At 44.9% G+C, this 23689-nt stretch overlaps 1 protein-coding gene across 1 annotated transcript in view; it reads right to left on the reverse strand.

Annotated features, from left to right (window-relative positions):
• The window catches only part of med13a (mediator complex subunit 13a), a 125070-nt gene that overhangs the window by 95537 nt on the left and 5844 nt on the right, over window positions 1-23689 (reverse strand). The window contains exon 2 of the mRNA XM_038990169.1: window positions 21115-21349. Within this exon, the coding sequence (XP_038846097.1) occupies window positions 21115-21349 (235 nt within the window). The remainder of the gene's footprint in view (window positions 1-21114; window positions 21350-23689) is intronic.

Here is a 23689-nt window from a genome sequence, read left to right on the forward strand (position 1 = left end):
TTCAAAGTCCGTGCATCTTTGCTTGACATCATGTGAAAATCAAAAGAAATCAGCCAAGACCTAGGAAAAGAAATTGGAGACCTCTACAAGTCTGGTTCATCCTTGGGAGCAATTTCCAAATGCCTGAAGGTACCACTTTCATCTGTACAAACAGTAGTACGCAAGTATAAACACCATGGGACCACACAGCCATCATACCGTTCAGGAAGGAGACGCGTTCTGTCTCCTAGAGATGAACGTACTTTGGTGCAAAAAGTGCACATCAATCCCAGAACAACAACAAAGGACCTTGTGAAGATGCTGGAGGAAACAGGTACAAAAGTATCCACAGTAAAACGAGTCCTATATCGACATCACCTGAAAGGCCGCTCAGCAAGGAAGAAGCCACTGCTCCAAAACCACCATAAAAAAGCCAGACTACGGTTTGCAACTGCACATGGGGACAAAGATCGCACTTTTTGGAGAAATGTCCTCTGGTCTGATAAAACAAAAATAGAACTGTTTGGCCATAATGACCATCGTTATGTTTGGAGGAAAAAGGGGGATGCTTGCAAGCCGAAGAACACCATCCCAACCGTGAAGCACGGGTGTGGCAACATCATGTTGTGGGGGTGCTTTGCTGCATGAGGGGCTGGTGCACTTCACAAAATAGATGGCATCATGAGGCAGGAAAATTATGTGGATATATTTAAGCAACATCTCAAGACATCAGTCAGGAAGTTAAAGCTTGGTCGCAAATGGGTCTTCCAAATGGACAATGACCTCAAGCATACTTCCAAAGTTGTGGCAAAATGGCTTAAGGACAACAAAGTCAAGGTATTGGAGTGGCCATCACAAAGCCCTTACCTCAATCCTATAGAAAATTTGTGGGCAGAACTGAAAAAGTGTGTGCGAGCAAGGAGGCCTACAAACCTGACTCAGTTACACCAGCTCTGTCAGGAGGAATGGGCCAAAATTCACCCAATTTATTGTGGGAAGCTTGCGGAAGGCTACCCGAAACGTTTGACGTAAGTTAAACAAATTAAAGGCAATGCTACCAAATACTAATTGAGTGTATGTAAACTTCTGACCCACTGGGAATGTGATGAAAGAAATAAAAGCTGAAATAAATAATTCTCTCTACTATTATTCTGACATTTCACATTTTTTAAATAAAGTGGTGATCCTAACTGACCTAAGACTTTTTACTCGGATTAAATGTCAGGAATTGTGAAAAACTGAGTTTAAATGTATTTGGCTAAGGTGTACGCAAACTTCCGACTTCAACTGTATGTGTATGTTTGTATTCGGTGTGATTTTTTGTTTTTCTTCATGACAATTTTTTTTTTTTTTTATTAACACTAAGCAAGTAATTTTCTCTGCAGCACACAGAAAACAGACAGAGCAGCTACATTTCACCACAAGTTTCCATTCATGCCTGAAGTGTGTCTGTACCCAGTTAGAGGGGTCAAGTGAAAGCGCTGCTGCAGGCTGGCTAGATACAGTACCAGTCAAAAGTTTGGACACAGCTACTCATTCAAGGGTTTTTCTTAATTTTTTACTATTTTCTACAATGTAGAATAATAGTGAAGATATCAAAACTATGAAATAACACATATGGAATCATGTAATAACCAAAAAAGTGTTAAACAAATCAAAATATATTTTATATTTGAGATTCTTCAAAGTAGCCACCCTTTGCCTTGATGTCAGCTTTGCACACTCTTGGCATTCTCTCAACCAGCTTCACGAGGAATACTTTTCCAACAGTCTTGAAGGAGTTCCCACATATGCTGAGCACTTGTTGGCTACTTTTTCTTCAATCTGCGGTCCAACTCATCCCAAACCATCTCAAGTGGGTTGAGGTCGCGTGATTGTGGAGGCAAGGTCATCTGATGCAGCACTCCATCACTCTCCGTCTTGGTCAAATAGCCCTTACACAGCCTGGAGATTTGGACTCATCAGACCAAAGGACAGATTTCCATAAGTGTAATGTCCGTTGCTCGTGTTTCTTGGCCCAAGCAAGTCTCTTCTTCTTATTGGTGTCTTCTAGTAGTGGTTTCTTCGCAGCAAGTGGTTTCTTTGCAGCAATTCGATCATGAACGCCTGATTCACGCAGTCTCCTCTGAACAGTTGATGTTGAGAAAAAAAATCGGTAAAGCAATTGTAGTACGAAGCAAACAAAGAGTTTGCATCATTTTTGAAACACTGTAGTATTGCAAAACAAGCCGCTTTTGAATAAACAGAAACCATGTGGATAGGTAAGATATGATCATTTGAAAACGAAATCAAAGTATAAGAATTAATACTTTAGTGTATACCTGCAAAACAGTTGGTTCCCACTCAATTTATAATACAATATGTACTGATACTGCAGAAAATGTTTGCCTTCTAATATGTAACATCAAACAAATCAACAATTAGAGATTGTAGAGTCTGTTACTTGAACTCTGTGAATCATATATTTGGGCTGCAATCTGAGGTGCAGTTAACTCTAATTAACTTTTCCTCTGCAGCAGAGGTAACTCTGGGTCTTCCTTTCCTGTGGCGGTCCTCATGAGAGCCAGTTTCATCATAGCGCTTGATGGTTTTTGCCACTGCACTTGAAGAAACTTTCAAAGTCCTTGAAATGTTCCAGATTGGCTGACCTTCATGTCTTAAAAGTAATGATGGACTGTCGTTTCTCTTTGCTAATTTGAGCTGTTCTTCCCATAATATGGACTTGGTCTTTTACCAAATAGGGATATCTTCTGTATACCAACCCAACCTTGTCACAGCACAACTGATTGGCTCAAATGCATTAAGAAGGAAAGAAATTCCACAAATTAACTTTTAACAAGGCACACCTGTTAATTGAAATGCATTCCAGGTGACTACCTCATGAAGCTGGTTGAGAGAATGTCAAGCGTGTGCAAAGCTGTCATCAAGGCAAAGGGTGGCTACTTTGAAGAATCTCAAATATAAAATATATTTTGATTTGTTTAACACTTTTTTGGTTATTACATGATTCCATGTGTTATTTCATAATTTTGATGTCTTCACTATTACTCTACAATGTAGAAAATAGTACAAATAAAGAAAAACCCTGGAATGAGTAGGTGTGTCTATAGATAGATAGATAGAAGCTCCAGGTGCACTGTCTTAGCCTAGTCTCTGATTGGTTTGCTCTGTCTGGTCAACTCCTATGATCATTGTCACGTGATGACTTAGAGAACAAGGGCTCCTGCTTGATGCTGCATAGAATACCACACAAGATAGCACAGTTTCCCTATGCTGGTCCCGGACCTGTTCGTGTCGTCTTGACAGTGACCATAGGATTTGGCAAGATCCACAAACAGAGCAGGCTAGCGGTGTCTTTACTACCCGACTTTGATAGTGGGGTTTGTTTCTGGATCATGAGCGGCTGTGGCCTGGATGCTCTGCTAATCTCACTAACAGCCACTGTGAGACATCTTAGAGCACTTAAGCTCCTTTCAAACATGTCTCCAGCAAACCTCTGTCCCTGTGTGCAGCACCGTGCAGCACAGAGAAATAAACACCACACATGACCACGAGATATGATCCCCTGTATCTTATTTGACAAGATGTTGTTCCTTATTGTGGCGAGAATCAGTTCTGAGCTAGCTACCAAACTGTGCAGCTTTAAACTTCATGTAGATGAAAATGTGTTAGGCCTACATAGTGGAGACAGATTAGTTTAGTTAGGTGAGGAGAAAGTCTACACAGACATAAAGATACATCAATGATTACGTCTCTCTGCCTCTGAAAGAGGAATTTAAACTGTGATTTATTTGCCCCCCATAGCAACAGTAAAATAAGCAATTTTGCCCTTGGCAAAGCAGAGGAGTGAGTGCTGAACAGCTTGTTTAACCTCTTGATGCTAAGGGTCAGATTTCTTTTTTTTTTCCCAAGGTAAACGGATTATTTCTCAGGTCCAGATCGTAGAATATGCATATAATTTACAGATTAGGATAGAAAACACTCCAAAGTTTCCAAAACTGTCAAAATATTGTCTGTGAGTATAACAAAACAGATTTTGCAGGCGAAAACCCGAGGAAATCTAACCAGGAAGTGATTTTTTAATTTTTTTAATCTGTGTTTAATTTCCCGTCTTTCTTCCATTTAAAGGGGTATCAACCAGATTCCTTTTCCAATGGCTTCCTCAGGCTGTGACCAGGCTTTAGACATAGTTTCAGGCTTTTATTTTTTAATTTTTTATTCAAAACTAGTCAGGTGTCCTTTGATTAGTTCCTGAGCGCGAGAGGGGTAGCTCTCCATTTTCTTTCTCTCTTTTATTGAATAGGTTACGGTCCGGTTGAAATATTATCGATTATGTATGTTAAAAACAACCTGAGGATTGATTATAAAAAACATTTGACATGTTTCTACAAACATTACGGATACTTTTTGGAATTTCCGTCGAACGGAACGAGGCTGTAGTTTTCTGAACATAACGTGCAACCCAAATGGCGTTTTTTTGTTATAAAAGCAATATTTATCGAACAAAAATAACATTTATTGTGTAACTGGGAGTCTCGTGAGTGCAAACATCCGAAGATTATCAAAGGTAAGCGATTAATTTTATTGCTTTTCTGACTTTCGTGACCATGCTAATTTGGGGCTAGCTGTTCTAGCATTGATTGATACACTCACAAAAGCTTGGATTGCTTTCGCTGTAAAGCATATTTAAAAAATCTGACACGATAGGTGGATTAACAACAAGCTAATGTCACGATCGTCTTCTTGATAAAGAGAGGACCAAGGCGCAGCGCGTGAAAAATACATCTTCTTTAATGAAGGAAAAAACAAAACTTACAAAATGAACAAAACAAACGATCGTGAAGCTAAACAGAACTAAGTGCATACATGCAACATAGAACATAGACATAGACAATTACCCACAAACACCTAAAGCCCATGGCTGCCTTAAATATGGCTCCCAATCAGAGACAACAATAAACAGCTGTCTCTGATTGAGAACCAAATCAGGCAACCATAGACTTTCCTAAACACCTACACTGAACACAACCCCATACATACTAAAAACCCCTTAAACAATACACACACCCTAAACTAGACAAAACACACAAAGACAACCCACCCCAACTCACGCCCTGACCAACTAAATAAATAAAAGAAAAAAGGAACAATAGGTCAGGAACGTGACATAACCCCCCCCTTAAGGTGCGAACTCCGGGCGCACCAGCATAAAGTCTAGGGGAGGGTCTGGGTGGGCGTCTGTCCACGGTGGCGGCTCTGGCGCTGGTCGTGGTCCCCACCCCACCATAGTCACTACCCGCTTTCGTAGTCTCCTCCAAATGTCCACCCTCCAAATTAACCCCACTGGATTAAGGGGCATCACCGGACTAAGGGGCATCACCGGACTAAGGGGCAGCACCGGACTGAGGGGCAGCACCGGACTGAGGGGCAGCACCGGACTGAGGGACGGCAGCTCCGGACTGAGGGGCAGCACCGGACTGAGGGACGGCAGCTCCGGACTGAGGGACGGCAGCTCCGGACTGAGGGACGGCAGCTCCGGACTGAGGGACGGCAGCTCCGGACTGAGGGACGGCAGCTCTGGACTGAGGGACGGCAGCTCATGGCTGGCTGACGGATCTGGCTGCTCATGGCTGGCTGACGGATCTGGCTGCTCATGGCTGGCTGACGGATCTGGCTGCTCATGGCTGGCTGACGGATCTGGCTGCTCATGGCTGGCTGACGGATCTGGCTGCTCATGGCTGGCTGACGGATCTGGCTGCTCATGGCTGGCTGACGGATCTGGCTGCTCATGGCTGGCTGACGGATCTGGCTGCTCATGGCTGGCTGACGGATCTGGCTGCTCATGGCTGGCTGACGGATCTGGCTGCTCATGGCTGGCTGAAGGCTCTGGCTGCTCATGGCTGGCGGAAGGCTCTGGCTGCTCATGGCTGGCGGAAGGCTCTGGCTGATCCTGTCTGGCGGAAGGCTCTGGCTGATCCTGTCTGGCGGAAGGCTCTGGCTGATCCTGTCTGGCGGAAGGCTCTGGCTGATCCTGTCTGGCGGAAGGCTCTGGCGGCTCCTGTCTGGCGGACGGCTCTGAAGGCTCATGGCAGACGGGCGGCTTTGCAGGCTCATGGCAGACGGGCGGCTTTGAGGGCTCAGTACCGACGGGCAGTTCATGCGGCGCTTGGCAGACGGACAGTTCAGACGCCGCTTGGCAGACGGGCAGTTCAGGCGCCGTTGGGCAGACGGGCAGTTCAGGCGCCGTTGGGCAGACGGGCAGTTCAGGCGCCGTTGGGCAGACGGGCAGTTCAGGCGCCGTTGGGCAGACGGGCAGCTCAGGCACCGCTGGGCAGACGGCAGACTCTGGCCGGCTGAGACGCACTGTAGGCCTGGTGCGTGGTGCCGGAACTGGAGGTACCGGGCTACGGACACGCACCATCAGGCTAGTGCGGGGAACAACAACAGGGCACACTGGACTCTCAAGGCGTACTATAGGCCTGGTGCGTGGTACCGGCACTGGGGTTACCGGGCTGAGGGCACGCACATCAGGGCGAGTACGGGGAGAAGGAACAGTGCATACTGGACCCTGGAGACGCACATTAGGCCTAGTGCGTGGTGCCGGCACTGGTGGTACCGGGCTGGGGACACGCATCTCAGGGCTAGTGCGGGGAGCAGCAACAGGACGCACAGGACTCTGGGGACACACAAGAGGCTTGGTGCGTGGTGTAGGCACTGGTGGTAAAGGGCTGGATACACGCACCATAGGGCTAGTGCGTGGAGAAGGCACTGGTGGTACTGGGCTGGAGACACGCACCATAGAGCTAGTGCGTGGAGGAGGCACAGGGCTCTGAAGACGCACAGGAAGCCTGGTGCGTGGTGTAGGCACTGGTGGTACTGGGTTGAGGCGGGAAGGTGGCGCCGGAAATACCGGACCGTGCAGGCGTACTGGCTCCCTTAAGCACTGAGCCTGCCCAACCTTACCTGGTTGTATGCTCCCCGACGCCCGACCAGTGCGGGGAGGTGGAATAACCCGCACCGGGCTATGTAGGCGAACCGGGGACACCATGCGTAAGGCTGGTGCCATGTAAGCCGGCCCGAGGAGACGCACTGGTGGCCAGATGTGTAGAGCCGGCTTCATGGCACTTGGCTCAATGCTCAATCTGGCCCGGCCGATACGAGGAGCTGGTATGTACCGCACCGGGCTGTGCACACGTACAGGAGACACCATGCGCTCTACTGCGTAACACGGTGTCTGCCCGTACTCTCGCTCTCCACGGTAAGTACAGGGAGTAGGCGCAGGTCTCCTACCTGACTTCGCCACTCTCCCTTTAAGCCCCCCCCCAAGAAATTTTTGGGTAGTACTCACGGGCTTCCAGCCTTGCCTCCGTGCTGCCTCCTCATATCGCCTCCTCTCGGCTTTCGCTGCCTCCAGCTCAGCTTTGGGGCGGCGATATTCTCCTGGTTGAGCCCAAGGTCCCTTACCATCCAATTCGTCCTCCCATGTCCAGAAATCCTGTGTAGGTGGGTCCTGTTGCCGCTTGACACGCCGCTTGGTCCTAGATTGGTGGGTAATTCTGTCACGATCGTCTTCTTGATAAAGAGAGGACCAAGGCGCAGCGCGTGAAAAATACATCTTCTTTAATGAAGGAAAAAACAAAACTTACAAAATGAACAAAACAAACGATCGTGAAGCTAAACAGAACTAAGTGCATACATGCAACATAGAACATAGACAATTACCCACAAACACCTAAAGCCTATGGCTGCCTTAAATATGGCTCCCAATCAGAGACAACAATAAACAGCTGTCTCTGATTGAGAACCAAATCAGGCAACCATAGACTTTCCTAAACACCTACACTGAACACAACCCCATACATACTAAAAACCCCTTAAACAATACACACACCCTAAACTAGACAAAACACACAAAGACAACCCACCCCAACTCACGCCCTGACCAACTAAATAAATAAAAGAAAAAAAGGAACAATAGGTCAGGAGCGTGACAGCTAAGCTGTGTTTTGGTATATTTCACTTGTGATTGCATGATTAGAAATATTTTTAGTAATATTTTTGAATCTGATACGTTTGGGAATTTTCTTCTGCCTTTCAGGACCGGAACGAGGCTGTGGTGTCCTGAACATAACGCGCAACCCAAATGGCGTTTTTTTGTTATAAAAGCAATATTTATCAAACAAAAATAACATTTATTGTGTAACTGGGGGTCTCGTGAGTGCAAACATCCGAAGATTATCAAAGGTAAGCGATTAATTTTATTGCTTTTCTGACTTTCGTGACCATGCTAATTTGGGGCTAGCTGTTCTAGCATTGATTGATACACTCACAAAAGCTTGGATTGCTTTCGCTGTAAAGCATATTTTCAAAATTTGACACGATAGGTGGATTAACAAGAAGCTAAGCTGTGTTTTGGTATATTTCACTTGTGATTGCATGATTATAAATATTTTTAGTAATATTTTGCGCGCTGCAATTCAGCGGTTGTTAAGGAAAATGATCCCGCTAAAGAGATCCGTAGCGCAGAGAAGTTAAGAGGATCTGGGCTCATATATTTTTCAGGGCTTTAAGTAGAGGGCCGGCTACATTTCACAGGTGCACTTGTAAACAGCCGCCAGAAAAACTTAAAAAGGCCAGACATTTTAACTCGGTTGCCCAATGCTAAAAGAAAAAAGCCGTCCGTCCACCCTGGAGAGCTTGACCTTGTTCTTCATATCTCTAGTCTCCCTCCTCCCATCTCCTACAAAACATCCCCCATTCCTCAACTCCCCTTTACCCCTCTTTCAGATGCCTTACCTTAGCCCCTCTGGACACTGTGAGCCAACTTCTAAACCTATCTCAGATTCAGCCAAAAAACCCTAAGCTGTGCGCTGATTAGAGTGGGTTTCCAGAAAAAAAGTGTGTGACTAGACACTGACATGTCTTATCTTTGAAACACTGTAGAGGAAACAGAAACTGTAGGAGGAGGAACTCAGGCATCCCTCCATATACTATTTCAAGCTAAAATGAGGAGATGGCTGTGAAATAAGCCAACGTTGTACACAGCAAGGGCTGTGCTGACAGGGCTACATTCACAAGACAAACGTTGCAAGAATAAAGCGGATGTGATTCCTGATTCTACATGTCAGAGAGGTATATTCTTATATGTAGGTTCCACAACGTTGTTCCATGCTGAAGTCTGCCCTGGTATTCTGTGCAGTAGGCTGACAGAAGCCCTTGTTCTCTACGTCTGTTTGTTAAGAAGGATTTAACATTGAGTCCTCGGCCGGCCGACCCTCCTCTGACATGGCAGTCCAAAGGTCACAATGTCATGACAACAAGTAAGCAGCCAGCCAGCCTGGCCAGCTGGTTCTTGACAACAACACCAGCAGATTATAGAAGAAAACATGGGAATCATCCCATTGCAAAGCCATGCTGGCCTGACTGAATATAGACAGATCCCCACTCACTGTTACTAATAACACATATGGGGTTAGAGTGCGTAGGAGTAGGTGAAGAGAGGGGAAAAAGATCTAGCAATAAAACAGCAAGAGGCTGATGAAGAACCGAAAGCTAAGTTGCCATTTCTTCTGTGGCCAATTTGCATTCCTTTTCTCGATCCAGTTTTTTTACAAAAGAAGAAAATAGCCCCTGCATAAATGACGGGAAACGTCTAAACCTAAATTTACATAAACAGATATCACATCTGCTTTACTCTGTCAGGATCACATCTGCCTCCCCCTTTCTCCCCCCTCTCTAGTATTTTCCTCTAGCGCTGAAGAGAAGCAAACAGGCATCTGGTTTGCATCAAGCGCTCCTAACGACCTTATGTCTCTCAGTCCACCACAGCCAAGAGAACAGGAGCAATACTCTTTCTGGAGACAGTCAGAGACACACACATAAACAAAGAGGTGCACAGACCAAACCTACTATTAATATAAGTCAAAAAACTTAACCAACAAACACATAGAAACAACACTAAAACTTGAATTTTAACAACAACCTGGGAAGTGGGTGTGGCCATGAGAGGAGAGTGAATGACAGCCAGTCCATCTTCAGCGGGAGGGAAAAGGGAGAAGGAGTGACTGAGGGGTGTAGCAGTGGCATAGGGCAGAAAGAGAGAGCTGCAGCTAGTAAGCTATCACAGAGAGGAAACGTTTGAATTGTCTCAAAACTATACCCGGCAGGCAGGCAAGCAGCCGACACAGAGAGCCAGGGAGGGGGCAACCTGTTTCCACTGACTGATGTGGAAGGAGAGTGGTACTTTTACACACAGTTCCCACAGTCCTTACAGCAACCCATTAGAAAGCATTCTTCCCTGACAAAAGAGGGACAAAAGATAGCCTGTCTCCTTTTTCTCTGCAGCAGGTAACTTACATGTTGAATGGCCATCACTTATAACATTCCACTCAATGTGGAAAGTGCCTCTTCCACTTATCTTCTCATTTGAAATAGACTGTCAAATTAAAATAAGCATTTTCACCCAAACAAAACAACATTGCTTTCAATGTATGAAATTTCTCTCCAAATCAAAATAGGAGCGGTCCCGGTCAGATTAGCAGCTAATAGGTCATTGCACTGCCAATTAACTCCATGGCTCTTAATTCCAGCCTGTTAATTGGCTGTTGTGTGAGGTGGGAAGTTGCTAGCTGGCGTGTGGTTGGCCGTCAAGAGAGAGAGAGAGAGACCAAAGAAAGAGAGACCAGAGAGAGGGGGAAAGAGAGAAAGAGGGAGAGAGACCAGAGAGAGAAAGATAGAGAGACAGAGAAAGACACACAGTAGCCTGGCTCAGATTCAGGTTTATGTCTCCCTCTCTCTCCCGTTTGGCGGAGGGGGCCCAGATGAGCTGACCTAGCAGGCAGTAATCTTTCACGGGCATAGACAGGACCACACTACACAGCAGAGACTTCTCAGAAGAAGCTCCCAAATCACACACTCCACTCACACTGCACCGACCACTAGGGCCAGAACGATACCAGTATCGTCATACTTGTGAGTATCGTTGCAAGGAAACAAAACACGAAGCGGCTTTAACTTCTTTAGGAAAACAGCCTTAATGTTGGAGAAAAACATTATGTTGTCATCCAGAGTCACAAGTATTTATTTTCCAAGCTATAGCACACAATATTTTATATACAGCAGATTTTTAAAGGACCAAAAAGTTACTGGTAGTGTCACAGCCCTACCGATAACCAGCACACACCTCCCCTGACACTAGTGTATGAGATCTCGCCAAGAGCCTGGTGACACAAGATACAAATATACTGAACAGGGATGCGGGCAGCTGAGCAAACATTTAGGAAAACAAAAATTCCGGAGGACCTATCATCCTTTCACTCCCTCCTCTTTACATTCTCTTCCTCTGTATCCGCTGCTAAAGCCCCTTTCTACCACTCTACATTTCAAGTTTCTGCCTCTAACACAAGGAAACTATTTTCCACCTTCTCCTTCCTCCTAGAGGCGTCACAACAGATACCCTGGTTCGAATCCAGGCTGTATCATTGTAAATAAGAATTTATTAACTGACTTGCCTAGTTAAATAGAACTACCCTATGCCTTGACCTCTTTCTCTCCTCGCTCTCCATATGACATGTGACTAGTGAGGTCTGGCCGCCCCGACAACCTACCCGCTCGACCCCAGCCCCTTCTCCAGACCTCTCTGGAGACCTTCTCCCATTCCTCATCAACTCATCCTTGACCACTGGCTGTGTCCCCTGACCCGAGTTGCTCCCCTCCTCAAGAAACCAACACTCAACTCATCTGACATCAAAAACTATAGACTGTAGCTGTTCTCTGTCCTGGTACCCCAATGGCTAGAACAGCAGAGTTCCTGCATATCTTCAAAAAAACATCTGAAATCCTGAAACATCAGACACCCCCTTCTAGCTTTAACTCCACTGAAAAATGTACTTTCTATGCCTGTGATATGTTTGTCCCACTTAGCTATCTCAAGATTAATGCACTAACTGTAAACACACACGCAGGTGTTTGTGGGCCCATTCCAGCAGTGTTTGTTTGTGCTAAGAGGTGAATGTAAGAGGGCATGGTTTTGGAGGTGGTCAGTCCCTCCAGTCACAGGTGTCTATGCTCTGGTAATTAAAGCTGCAGTCAGTAGCTCATTAAACATCAAGATTAATGTCTTGTGATCCACAGGGCTCCAGGGGATTTTTCCATCCAGGCTAGGTAGAGGAGCTTTTCCTCCCTCTTTCTCTGTCTCTCTTCCCCCCCTCCTTCTCTCCTTCCTACTCTTCCCATCCATCCACAAGCAGCCGAGAGAGATGGACCTGTAGTGGTGCTGCTTGCTCCACAAAGTCTCTATTACTAATGACTGAACATTTCAAGAGCAAAGTAAGGGGAGAGAGCTCACCCGCCTGCCTAGCACCCAGAGCCGGAGCTTTATTTAAGTTGAAAAATGTTGGAGAATACAAAGAAATTTAGGAGCACAATAAAACATATTTCAGGTATTAAAAGCTAGAATCCTAAATTTTTCTAGGCGCACTAGTGCTCCTAAATTAAAATTCCAGGTTGCACAGCAAAATATTTTGGCGCATATGCAAGTAAAATGGTCGCACTGTAGAGCCATGTGGCCACGTCCCTCCCAGGCTCCAGCCTCATCTGTGATGCACTGCACCAGGCCCACAACCCCCCAGCCAGCCATCAGAGAAAAGGGAGGGAAGGGGATGGGGTCACATTCAGGAGATTAGCCCTGGAAAATGGATCCCAAAGCACAAAAGGCATAAACCCCCCTGACTCTCTAAAAAGTCAACTACAAGCCAGTCGAGTAGATTTATCCATTTACTTATCTCAGAAGCCTTTCGCGGCTGACACAGAGAACAGGGTCAAACCGAAGCGCTCAGAATCTTTAGCCTGGGTTAATAGGGAATATTGCTCACCAATTATCTTAGATCCACATCAACAGCCCTGCCGCTACAGTGCTGCTGCAACCACAACCAACCTTAATCCAAACAACCTCAAGCAAGCTCAGCGTAATTGAGAGCGGTTACAGCGTGGTTGAGTTCAAATCGTATGCAGGACATCTGGGTGGGCAAACATTCATGTTTTTCCTCAGGTGTGGCCAGATAACAATACAAAGCCTTTTGGATATGTGTTGAGATAAGCCTGAACTACTCCATCTCACTTAATAATGTAATGTTTATCAGTTATATCCAGAAGGAGGAAAACTGACACCATTAAGGCAGTTGCACTTGTCAAGTGAAGTCTTACACCGTTTTCACATTCATGATAGCAAAGGGAAATGCTGTTGTGTCGCGCACGATACTCGCCCGACAGTTGCCCCCCTCCGAGCACGTCAGCGTAAACAGAACTGTCTCGTCAAGCTCAACACTCCTAGAGTATAAATGGTAAAAGCAGAACAATGTTTTTGAAAGAGCTGAAATTGTTTTACCTGAAATTTCAGTAACAGCCCGTTACATTCTGAAATTGTTTTACCTGAAATTTCAGTAACAGCCCGTTACATTCTGAAATTGTTTTACCTGAAATTTCAGTAACAGCCCGTTACATTCTGAAATTGTTTTACCTGACATTTCAGTAACAGCCCATTACATTCTGAAATTGTTTTACCTGAAATTTCAGTAACAGCCCGTTACATTCTGAAATTGTTTTACCTGAAATTTCAGTAACAGCCCGTTACATTCTGAAATTGTCGCAGTAGCTACTGCCTGCCAGCTGCATTGAGCTGTGTAAAACTATGGAAGCCCATTCCCACCACCACTGTAACAATAAGCGCTGAGAGTCGAGAAGAAAGTTCAGGGAGTGAGTGTTTTAATAAATAAACACAACTTAAAACAAAATATGAACCACGAACAACGCACAGACATGACACCGGAAAAGAAACAATAACGCCTGGGGAAGGAACCAAAGGAAGTGACATATATAGGGAAGATAATCAAGGAGGTGAAGGAGTCCAGGTGAGTCTGATGACGTGCAAGAGCGCGTAACGATGGTGGCAGGTGTGCGCCATAACGAGCAGCCTGTTGACCTAGAGGCCGGAGAGGGAGCACACGTGACAACCACTTATTTTATTTTTTTATGTCGATACTATCTCAAAATGTTGAGATATGTAAGTCAACGTTTTGAGATAGTGGATCATACAAATATGTTTTTTCATTTGTAACATTGTGCGATGATTTCAGTGGTGGCACCAAAGGTCACAGAGTTGTGAGGGGGGGGGGGGGGGTTTCCCGGGGCCCAGAGTTTTTCCTGATCTGGTAGGCTAATCTAGGTAAAACTCCAGGTATAAAATGTTTCTAATCAGGTCATATGGTCAACAAAATAATCCTGTAAAAACCCCTGGCCCTAGGGAAGATGAAAACGTACAAATCCTGTCAAACAAATCATGAAGCGAATCAGTCTAAACAATAGTACTTTGTCCCTTGTGTACTTAGGCAAATGCCAGCTCGCCACACGCTTGTCGGCGGCCCTGCTGGGCGGATTGCCACACAATGCTACAAATTTAGAAACATAACTTATATGTATGATCTATATGCATTTTATTTTTGCATGGCGGGAATGGGCTTTTATATAAAACAGCTCAACATCTCAACTCCCCAGTGAATTATATCCACGTTTTCAGTCACAATTTGCTTTTACCACATGTAGCCTAATGATTTGCATGATATTGATAAAAATGAAGCATGGGTTGTTGTACTGTTTGTAAGGTAGGCATACTGTAATTTTATATTTGTATTAGAGGGGTAATCATTCATTTTTGATAGGCTAACATTACTTGATGAAGACACGTTGTTAGCTTTAGCTAGCAGTACCTCTGTGTTTTTGTCTTGAAGCTAAAATGTAGTACCAGCAAAACACCAGTCTCAACGTCAACAGTGAAGAGGCGACTCCGGGGTGCTGGCCTTCTAGAAAGAGTTGCAAAGAAAAAGCCATATCTCAGACTGGCCAATAAAAATAAAAGATTAAGATGGGCAAAAGAACACAGACACTGGACAGAGGAACTCTGCCTAGAAGGCCAGCATCCCGGAGTCGCCTCTTCACTGTTGACGTTGAGACTTGTGTTTTGCAGGTACTATTCAATGAAGCTGCCAGTTGAGGACTTGTGAGGCGTCTGTTTCTCAAACTAGACACTCTAATGTACTTATCCTCTTGCTCAGTTGTGCACTGTGGCCTCCCACTCCTCTTTCTGTTCTGGTTAGAGACAGTTGAGCTGTTCTGTGAAGGGAGTAGTACACATCGCTGTACAATATCTTCAGTTTCTTGGCCATTTCTCGCATGGATTAGCCTTCAGAACAAAACTAGAGTTTCAGAAGAAAGTTTTTTGTTTCTGGCCATTTTGGGCCTGTAATCGAACCCACAAATGCTGATGCTCCAGATACTCAACTAGTCTAAAGAAGGCAGGTTTTATTGCTTCTTTAATCAGTACAACAGTTTTCAGCTGTGCTAGCATAATTGCAAAAGTTTTTTTTAACTTCACTAGGGTAGGGGGCACTATTTTCCCTTCTGGATGAAAAGCGTGCCCAAAGTAAACTGCCTGCTACTCAGGCCCAGAAGCTAGGATATGCATATAGATTTGGATAGAAAACACTCTAAAGTTTCCAAAACTGTTAAAATAATGTCTGTGAGTATAACAGAACTGAAAAATCCATCCAGGAAGTGGGATTTTTTTATGTTTGTAGTTTTTTATTGAATGCCATTACAGTATCCATTGACTTAGGACTCAAATTGCACTTCCTATGGCTTCCACTAGATGTCAACAGTCTTTAGAAATTGTTTCAGGCTTGTATTCTGAAAAATGAGAGAGTAAGACCACTGTGAATGAGTGGACCCTACAGATTTTTCATGCGCTCGACCGAGAGTGCGCCTTTCTTGTTTACCTTTTATATTGACGACGTTATTGTCCGGTTGAACTATCGATTAAAAACAACCTGAGGATTGATTATAAACATTGTTTGAAATGTTTCTACGAACTTTACGGATACTATTTGGATTTTTCGTCTGCCTGTTGTGACTGCGTTTGAGCCTGTGGATTACTGAACAAAACTCGCGAACAAAACGGAGGTTTTTGGATATAAACAGGTACTTTATCAAACAAAACAAACATTAATTGAGTAAATGGGAGTCTTGTGAGTGCAACCATATGGAGATCATCAAAGGTAAGTGATTAATTTTATCTCTATTTCTGACTTGTGTAACTTCTCTACTTGGCTGGTAACTGTTTGTAATGATTTGTCTGCTGGGCGCTGTTCTCAGATAATCGCATGGTATGCTTTCGCCGTAAAGCCTTTTTGGAATCTGACACCGTGGTTGGATTAACAAGAAGTTAATCTTTAAACCGATGTGTAACACTTGTATGTTTTATGAATTTTTATAATGAGTATTTCTGTTTTTGAATTTGGCGCTCTGAAATTTCACTGGATGTTGGCCAGGTGGGACGCTAGCGTCCCAGGTGCCCTAGTGAGGCTAATGTTCAATTAGCCTTTTAAAATGATAAACTTGGATTAGCTAACACAACGTGCCATTGGAACACAGGAGTGACGGTTGTTGATAATGGGCCTCTGTACGCCTTTGTAGATATTCCATTAAAAAAAAGCTGTTTCCAGCTACAATAGTCATTTACAACATTAACAATGTCTACACTGTATTTCTGATCAATTTTATGTTATTTTAATGGACAAAAAAAACAAAACTTCAAAACCAAGGACATTTCTAAGTGACCCCAAACTTTTGAACGGTAGTGTATGTGTGTGTATGTATGTGTGTATGTGTGCGCGTGTCAAGCCTATTTCAGCCTTTCCCACTCAAATCAAAACACTTCACCGGTGAATATTGCCATTTTTCATAAGCAGAAAAAGACAATAAAAAAGAACACACAGTAAACTAGGTCCGCGGCATATAAATGGTGTTTTAATCACACGTCCTTGAGCAACTGGCACAATCAAGATCTGCTCCTTGAGATATTTTTGGAGTTGGTAGGAAAGGGAAAGGGGATACCTAGTCAGTTTTACAACTGAATCCATTCAACTGAAATGTGTCTTCCGCATTTAACTCAACCTCTCTGAATCAGAGCGGTGCGGAGGGCTGCCTTAATCGACATCCACATTTGGAACGAAAGAGGCTGACAAAAACAACAATATTTGCATTCAATATTTTTCTCTTTCCCACAGATCTGGGAGATGGATGGATTTTCACCAGACGCCTCATTCAATCTGAGGGGCAGCCATCTTCACAGGTGTCAGGGCAAGGAAGAGAAACAAAGACCTGACCTGCAGACAAAAAGGAAAACTGGCTAGCTCTGCTCCTCCAGTGTACTGAAATATGCCCTTTGGAGCTTGGCGCTGCCCTGAGAGGTGCACATCAGAGCTGTTCTGAATAGTAAAGAATGGGCAGGCCTGGAAATGTCCATAGACTTTGGCAGAGCCAACAAAAACTAACAAGAGCAGAGCTATGCCAGCAGATTATTAGTGCCACACACATCCATACTAAAATAAAACCCTTCAGAGAGAAGCTTAATTAAGCACATCTCCTTCCTCTCAGTACAAACATCCAAAACAACATAGTTGTCCATCCGTTAAACAGCAGAGGGACCATTGAAAGAGAAGTGCACTCCTCTTTCCTCCCTCCCTCCCTCCTCTCTAGAGATCTGACCCAACATGCAGTAATAAATGAATGCGTGTGCTGCTCAGTTGTGGCGCCCAAGGGAGCACAATGGAGATGACTGGGCTGATAAGAGATCCTGCACTGCACAACAGACAACTCTCTTTCCCTTTAAACCTCCACAGCAAGCTCATATTAGGCTGTTTTACATTAGTAAAATGTGTAGTAAGATCTATCTCTCTTCAACATTGGATTGGCATCTTTTCTGTTTACAATATCCTTACATTAGCCTTGGATGTGGTGTGACCAAAGCAGCATTCCTGCTTTGTGTGTGTACAGCTACAAGCATTCCGTAAATACCATATTACAGACAAACAAAGTGAGGTTAGCGATTCAAACTATACAGAAGCTTCTCATCTAAACCACATTGCACACTTGATTATTGCAACGGTTCACAATTGTGTGGACATTTTAAAAGCCTTTAGTTTTCAATTTGGCTAACAGAACAACATGCTGTTTTCTGGTATTAAGGTAATGAAGGTACTTCTTGCAGGGACATGGGGTGTCAGAGAGCCATTGTCTTTACACTGTCCCATAAGAGAGAGGTATGTGATGTGTCTCACACACTACCTAAAGAGGTGGCTTGGGAAAGAGAGATTTAAATCTAGGTCTTTTTACAATGCAAAAATGTGTGTCCTGGAACTAGTATGCGTCATCAAACTAGTGTAGCGTAAAGAGGCCCGCAGTCCAACTGCAATATAGAGGGGCTGATAGTGTGTATGGTTTCATAATAGCCACAAGAGTAAACACTTGAAAAGGTTGAATCATACTGATACTAAACCAGAAGTTTTTTGTTTTTTTTACTTTTGTTTCCGGGCTTCATCTGCTTGAGAAACTTTTTCAATTTCATCAGAAAGATGGGGAACTGACTGGCTGGGAGCCATGATTGCAAAGTGGAGCCTGCAGCCTGCAGCCTTGGAGTCACCTGCGGCTGAGTGGAGGCTGGAGCAGAGGGAGGGAACAGGTAGGGAGGGCTGGTAATGCCCAGGGGAGAGAGAGGGAGGGAGACGAAGACAAATACAAAGCGACAGAGAGAGGGAGTGACTGCCATAGGAGGCCCACTGGGGCCTGGCAGAGCAGGAGGGAGGGATGAAGGGAGAGATGGAGGGAGGGAAAGGGGGCACACGAGTAGCAGGCCCAGGAACCAGGGAGAAATTCACCACCAAACAATTACCCTCTCAGACAGACAGACCTCTGGTCCTAATTTCTATGCAAAAAAAGATCAGTCGTTCTTTGAGTGCGGGAAGAAACCCTGCTGGCATTTATCTGTGGAGGATGCCCCTGGATAGGAGAGCGACTCCACCACCGGCTTCTAGGGCAGCCAGGGGGAGGAGGGTATTTGCATGAGGATAAAACCCTATGCAAGCAGTTTAATTTTGCAATCGCGTCCGTTCGCTTGCTTGGAATAATTTTTTTGTGCATGGCCACAGGAAGATTAGAATTGGTTTTCTCAAATGTCCTGATAAAGAACAGGCTAACAGAGTAACTTGTCCCCCTCTGACATGGGGAGAATAGTGCAGGGCCTAGCTAGCAGTCTGCCCCCTCTTCTCTCTCTCTCTCTCTCTCAAATGGATTACTGGCCCACTGTTTACACAGAAATGGCACTTGCTCAAAATTAAAAGACTTTCTCCGGCCGTTAATCTAATGAGCGTGGAAGGAGAAAATGAGCCGCCACCATTTCTGCTGCCGACATGAAAGAATACAACAGATTTTCATGTTTACCACCAACATTGCAATAAGGGGGGTTAAAAAAATGACAAACAAAAAAGTGCTTAACATTTCCAGGGATTACCCCAATTTGACTTGGACGGTTTGACTGAGGAAAAGGGCAAACCCATCAGCCACTTGCACATAGGAAAAAGGCCACTTGCACAGAGGAAAAAGGGCAAGGTGTTAAGCAGCTGACAATGGCTGGCGGTGGAATTCCAGATGACTGCCGATGGAACAGCCAGCCCGATCACCGCCATTAAAACACACACGTTGTCACCATCTTCTGTGTTGCGTCACACTTTCACTGCCAGCACGCCAAGGAGAGGCTCCATCCCACTGCTGTCCACACACACACACAGTCCATTTAATGCTCCAGCCCTGCAGGTTATTACCGGAGCCCACCAGGGCTGGATTGGCTGCCATCACGCCATTTAGCTTCCACTTCCAGCCCACTTCAAGCACAACATGTCATAATGAAGGAGGGCCACGGGCCGGCTGTGTGTCTGTGTGCAGGTGTGTGTGTCATGGCTCAGACTCAGGAGTTCAATCTCCCAGCCAGAGAGCATGAATAAAGATGGTCTCTGTCCATCAACCACTGTTGCTGTAGAAAGAAAGAAATGTGAGAGGATGGAGGGAGGAGGGAAAAGAGAGAGAGCACCAGGCCAGACCTCCATGATGTGTTAGGCTCGTTTCTGCATCGTTGCTCCTGCATATAAAACATTTCACATAAGTCATGAGAGGAGGGATCCATTTCCCCCCCTCTTTTCTATCCTCTTTTTTAAATGGGAAGATGTGATAAGCTTTCTGATATTGCCTCGGCGACACAAAGTGCAGGGCGCTGCTTTATCGTGTGCTGGAGGGCGGAAGGCGCTTAGATGCCATGATAAGGCTCACAGTGCGTGCACACACACACACAGAAAAAAATAACTACGGTGGTCGTAGTGAGTGTTTGCTCCAAACAGTGGGAGTTGACCTGCAGGTGAAGGCTGTTCTCTGCCAGGCTGGCTGCTTGTCATTTAGGGGATGAGGGGGAAACTAAGGGAGCTCTCTGGTTAACACGATCACCTTCTAAGCTCTCACAGTGAATTGATCTCCCCAGAGTTCACAGCGTCAGTCAGCCTGACAATCAACCCCTGCCCTGAACCTTGTAATATTTGACATTATACAACCAGCACTTTAACTATCATCATTATCACAACAGGCTTAGGTATTGCTCTGATGTCTGCAGCACTCAAGAGGCTCCTTTTCATGATCTTTTACAATAATCACCCATTTAACCAGCTCTGTAACCTTCGATGAATGCATAAAAAGGTTAATTGAAAGAAACATGAGTCCCTCATTTATCTCTTGTGAGCAGCAAAGGCAATCTTAAACATGGTCTGAGTGGGCCGTTGCTTAGACTGTATTCTTCAGTCTTATTTGTATTATTGTTTCATTCACCTGTCACTTCCCCCTGCTACTCCCCCCACGGACATTTTATCCTGCCCCCACCCCCCAATGGACATTTATAATTGTTACAGTTGTAAATATGTATATATTATTATTATTATTTGTATTATTGTTTCATTCACTTCTCTTTTTGACCTGCACTGTTGGAGCTCAGAGCATAAGAATATCACTATATCCTGCAATTACATCTGTGTCTAATAAAAATTTAAAATACAACTAATTACATTTTTTTTAATTATAAGCCAAAGCCATCACACAGGCTTAGTACTGCTGTTTCAAGTTATTGGACCATGGCAGGTATTCTATTCAGGTTAGCGTGAGTGTGTGTCTGTGTGTGTACATGCGCCCACTCTCTCTATCCTGTCTCACCTGTAAGTTCGTGATGGATCAGCTCTGCGAAGTTAGGGTCGTCCCCCCACCAGAACAGCCAGAGCTCCCTACGTCCGGGCCTCTGGCTCCGCCGCCACACGCTCAGTACGTCCGCCTTGAGGCAGCGGCTGAAGCTGCACAGGATGGGGTCCTCCTCGGTCACGGGGAAGAGGATCGGCGCAGAGGTGGGGCCCTGCCACACGTACCGCTTCCATTTGATCCCAGTCAGATCAGCCTGGGGGGGGGGGGGAGGGAGAGTCAGCCACTGCCACAGGAGCCAGGTGCCCGTGGGTAAACATTTTAACACTAGAAAGGCCTTGGGGATCATTTTGAAATTGCCCCTTCCAAATATTTAACACACGTACTGTATATTGTTAGAATTTCGAGATCACGAACAGAATGTGTTATAAGCAGTTTTAAGAGGAAATGTCATTTTTTCAGTGGGGCGCCAAAAAGTGACTTTTTTCAAATCCTCCTACATTGTCACATGCAGGTAAGATGCTTCTATATGGTATCAGAAAGCGCAGATTCTGAGGTTTCCAAAACACTTAACATTGCCAAATATCTATCAAAATTGAAGAGATGAGCTCTATTTCAAAATATCACTTTTTCCAAGAACAACCACTGTTCAATACGCTCCACAGGTGAACAATCGGCAACAGAAAGCTATGATCCCTTATTGATGTCACTTGTTAAATACACTTCAATCAGTGTAGATTGAGACAATTGAAACATGGATTTGTGCCATTCAGAGGTTGAATGGGCAAGACAAAAGATTTAAGTGCCTTTGAATGGGGTATGGTAGTAGGTGCCAGGCGCACCGGTTTGTGTCAAGAACTGCAACACTGCTGATTTTTTCAAGCTCAACAGTTTCCTTGTGTATCAAGAATGGTCCATTGAGGCTGTTCTAAGGGCAAAAGAGGGGGATGTAACACAATATTAGGAAAGTGTTCCTAATGCTTGGTATACTCAGTGTATTTATTAGACTGTTAGAATGTTAAGTCAAAATGAGTCCTTATTGGCCTGAAGGCAGGTCCAAAGAGGCTAGGATTTCTAGTGTTACAGTAAACGTTTAAAAAGCAAAAGCATTCATTCTCCTTTCTGGAGCCTCCGCCTCATCAGGAGGAACACTTATGACAAGGAGACACACAGGCAGGCAGCCACAGAAATAGAAAAACAAAGAGAGATAGAGGAAAGGGAGATGGGAAAACAGAGAGAGAGTGAGAAGCGACAGAGATAGAGGCAGAGGAGAGATCGAGGAAGAAGATAACAATATAGAGGGAGGAGAGAGAGGAGAGATAGCGGAAGGAGAGAGATAAAGGAAGATGTAGAGTGTTGGATAGATAGATAGATAGATAGATAGATAGATAGATAGATAGATAGATAGATAGATAGATAGATAGATAGATAGATAGATAGATAGATAGATAGATAGATAGATAGATAGATAGATAGATAGATAGATGAAACAAGAGGAAAGGCTTCAATATAAACAGAAGGAATCGTGGCTAAAGAGAAAAGCAGCAAAAAAAACCTTGGCTTGTTTTTGTTCCAATTGTGTGCACTTTAGCTTCAGGTGCTTTCAATCTCAGCATGAACAACATGAATAACATGAACAACATGTTCAATGCTCTAAGAACAAAACCTCCCTAATGCTTGTAAATGGGCTGACCACCTTAATCCTTTTTAATGATGAGTGCTTTGGGGATTGTGCTCTATATAAGCCAACATTGTCTGGCTTTTATAGAGAGAGGTAACACAACTCAGAGAAATTCATTGGTTGTAAATCACTAGCAGCAGCACAGAGTACTACAGGGTTATGAAGTGTTAAACCAGGAACATTACGCTCCAGTGCTACAGCTGCCTGCCTACCCCTGGCGGCTGGCTGAGGCTCACCAGAAAGCAGTCCCTACGTACAGCATTTAACACCATAGTACCCTCCAAACTCGTCATTAAGCTCGAGATCCTGGGTCTCGACCCCGTCCTGTGCAACCGGGTCCTGGACTTTCTGACGGGCCGCCCCAAGGTGGTGAAGGTAGGAAACAACATCTCCACCCCGCTGATCCTCAAAACTGGGGCCCCACAAAGGTGCGTTCTCAGCCCTCTCCTGTACTCCCTGTTCACTCATGACTGCGTGGCCATGCACAACTCCAACTCAATCATCAAGTTTGCAGACGACACTACAGTGGTAGGCTTGATTACCAACAACGACGAGACGGCCTACAGGGAGGAGGTGAGGGCCCTCGGAGTGTGGTGTCAGGAAAATAACCTCTCACTCAACGTCAACAAAACAAAAGAGATAATTGTGGACTTCAGGAAACAGCAGAGGGAGCACCCCCCCATCCACCTAAAACACTCACAAACTTTTACAGATGCACAATCGAGAGCGTCCTGTCGGGCTGTATCACCGCGTGGTACGGCAACTGCTCCGTCCACAACGGCAAGGGTAGTGAGGGTAGTGAGGTCTGCACAACGCACAGGGCAAACTACCTGCCCTCTAGTCCTCTAGTCCTACAACACCCGATGTCACAGGAAGGCCAAAAAGATCATCAAGGACAACAACCACCTGAGCCAC

The sequence above is a fragment of the Salvelinus namaycush genome, chromosome 3 (assembly GCF_016432855.1).
Source record: "Salvelinus namaycush isolate Seneca chromosome 3, SaNama_1.0, whole genome shotgun sequence".
Taxonomy (NCBI): domain Eukaryota; kingdom Metazoa; phylum Chordata; class Actinopteri; order Salmoniformes; family Salmonidae; genus Salvelinus; species Salvelinus namaycush.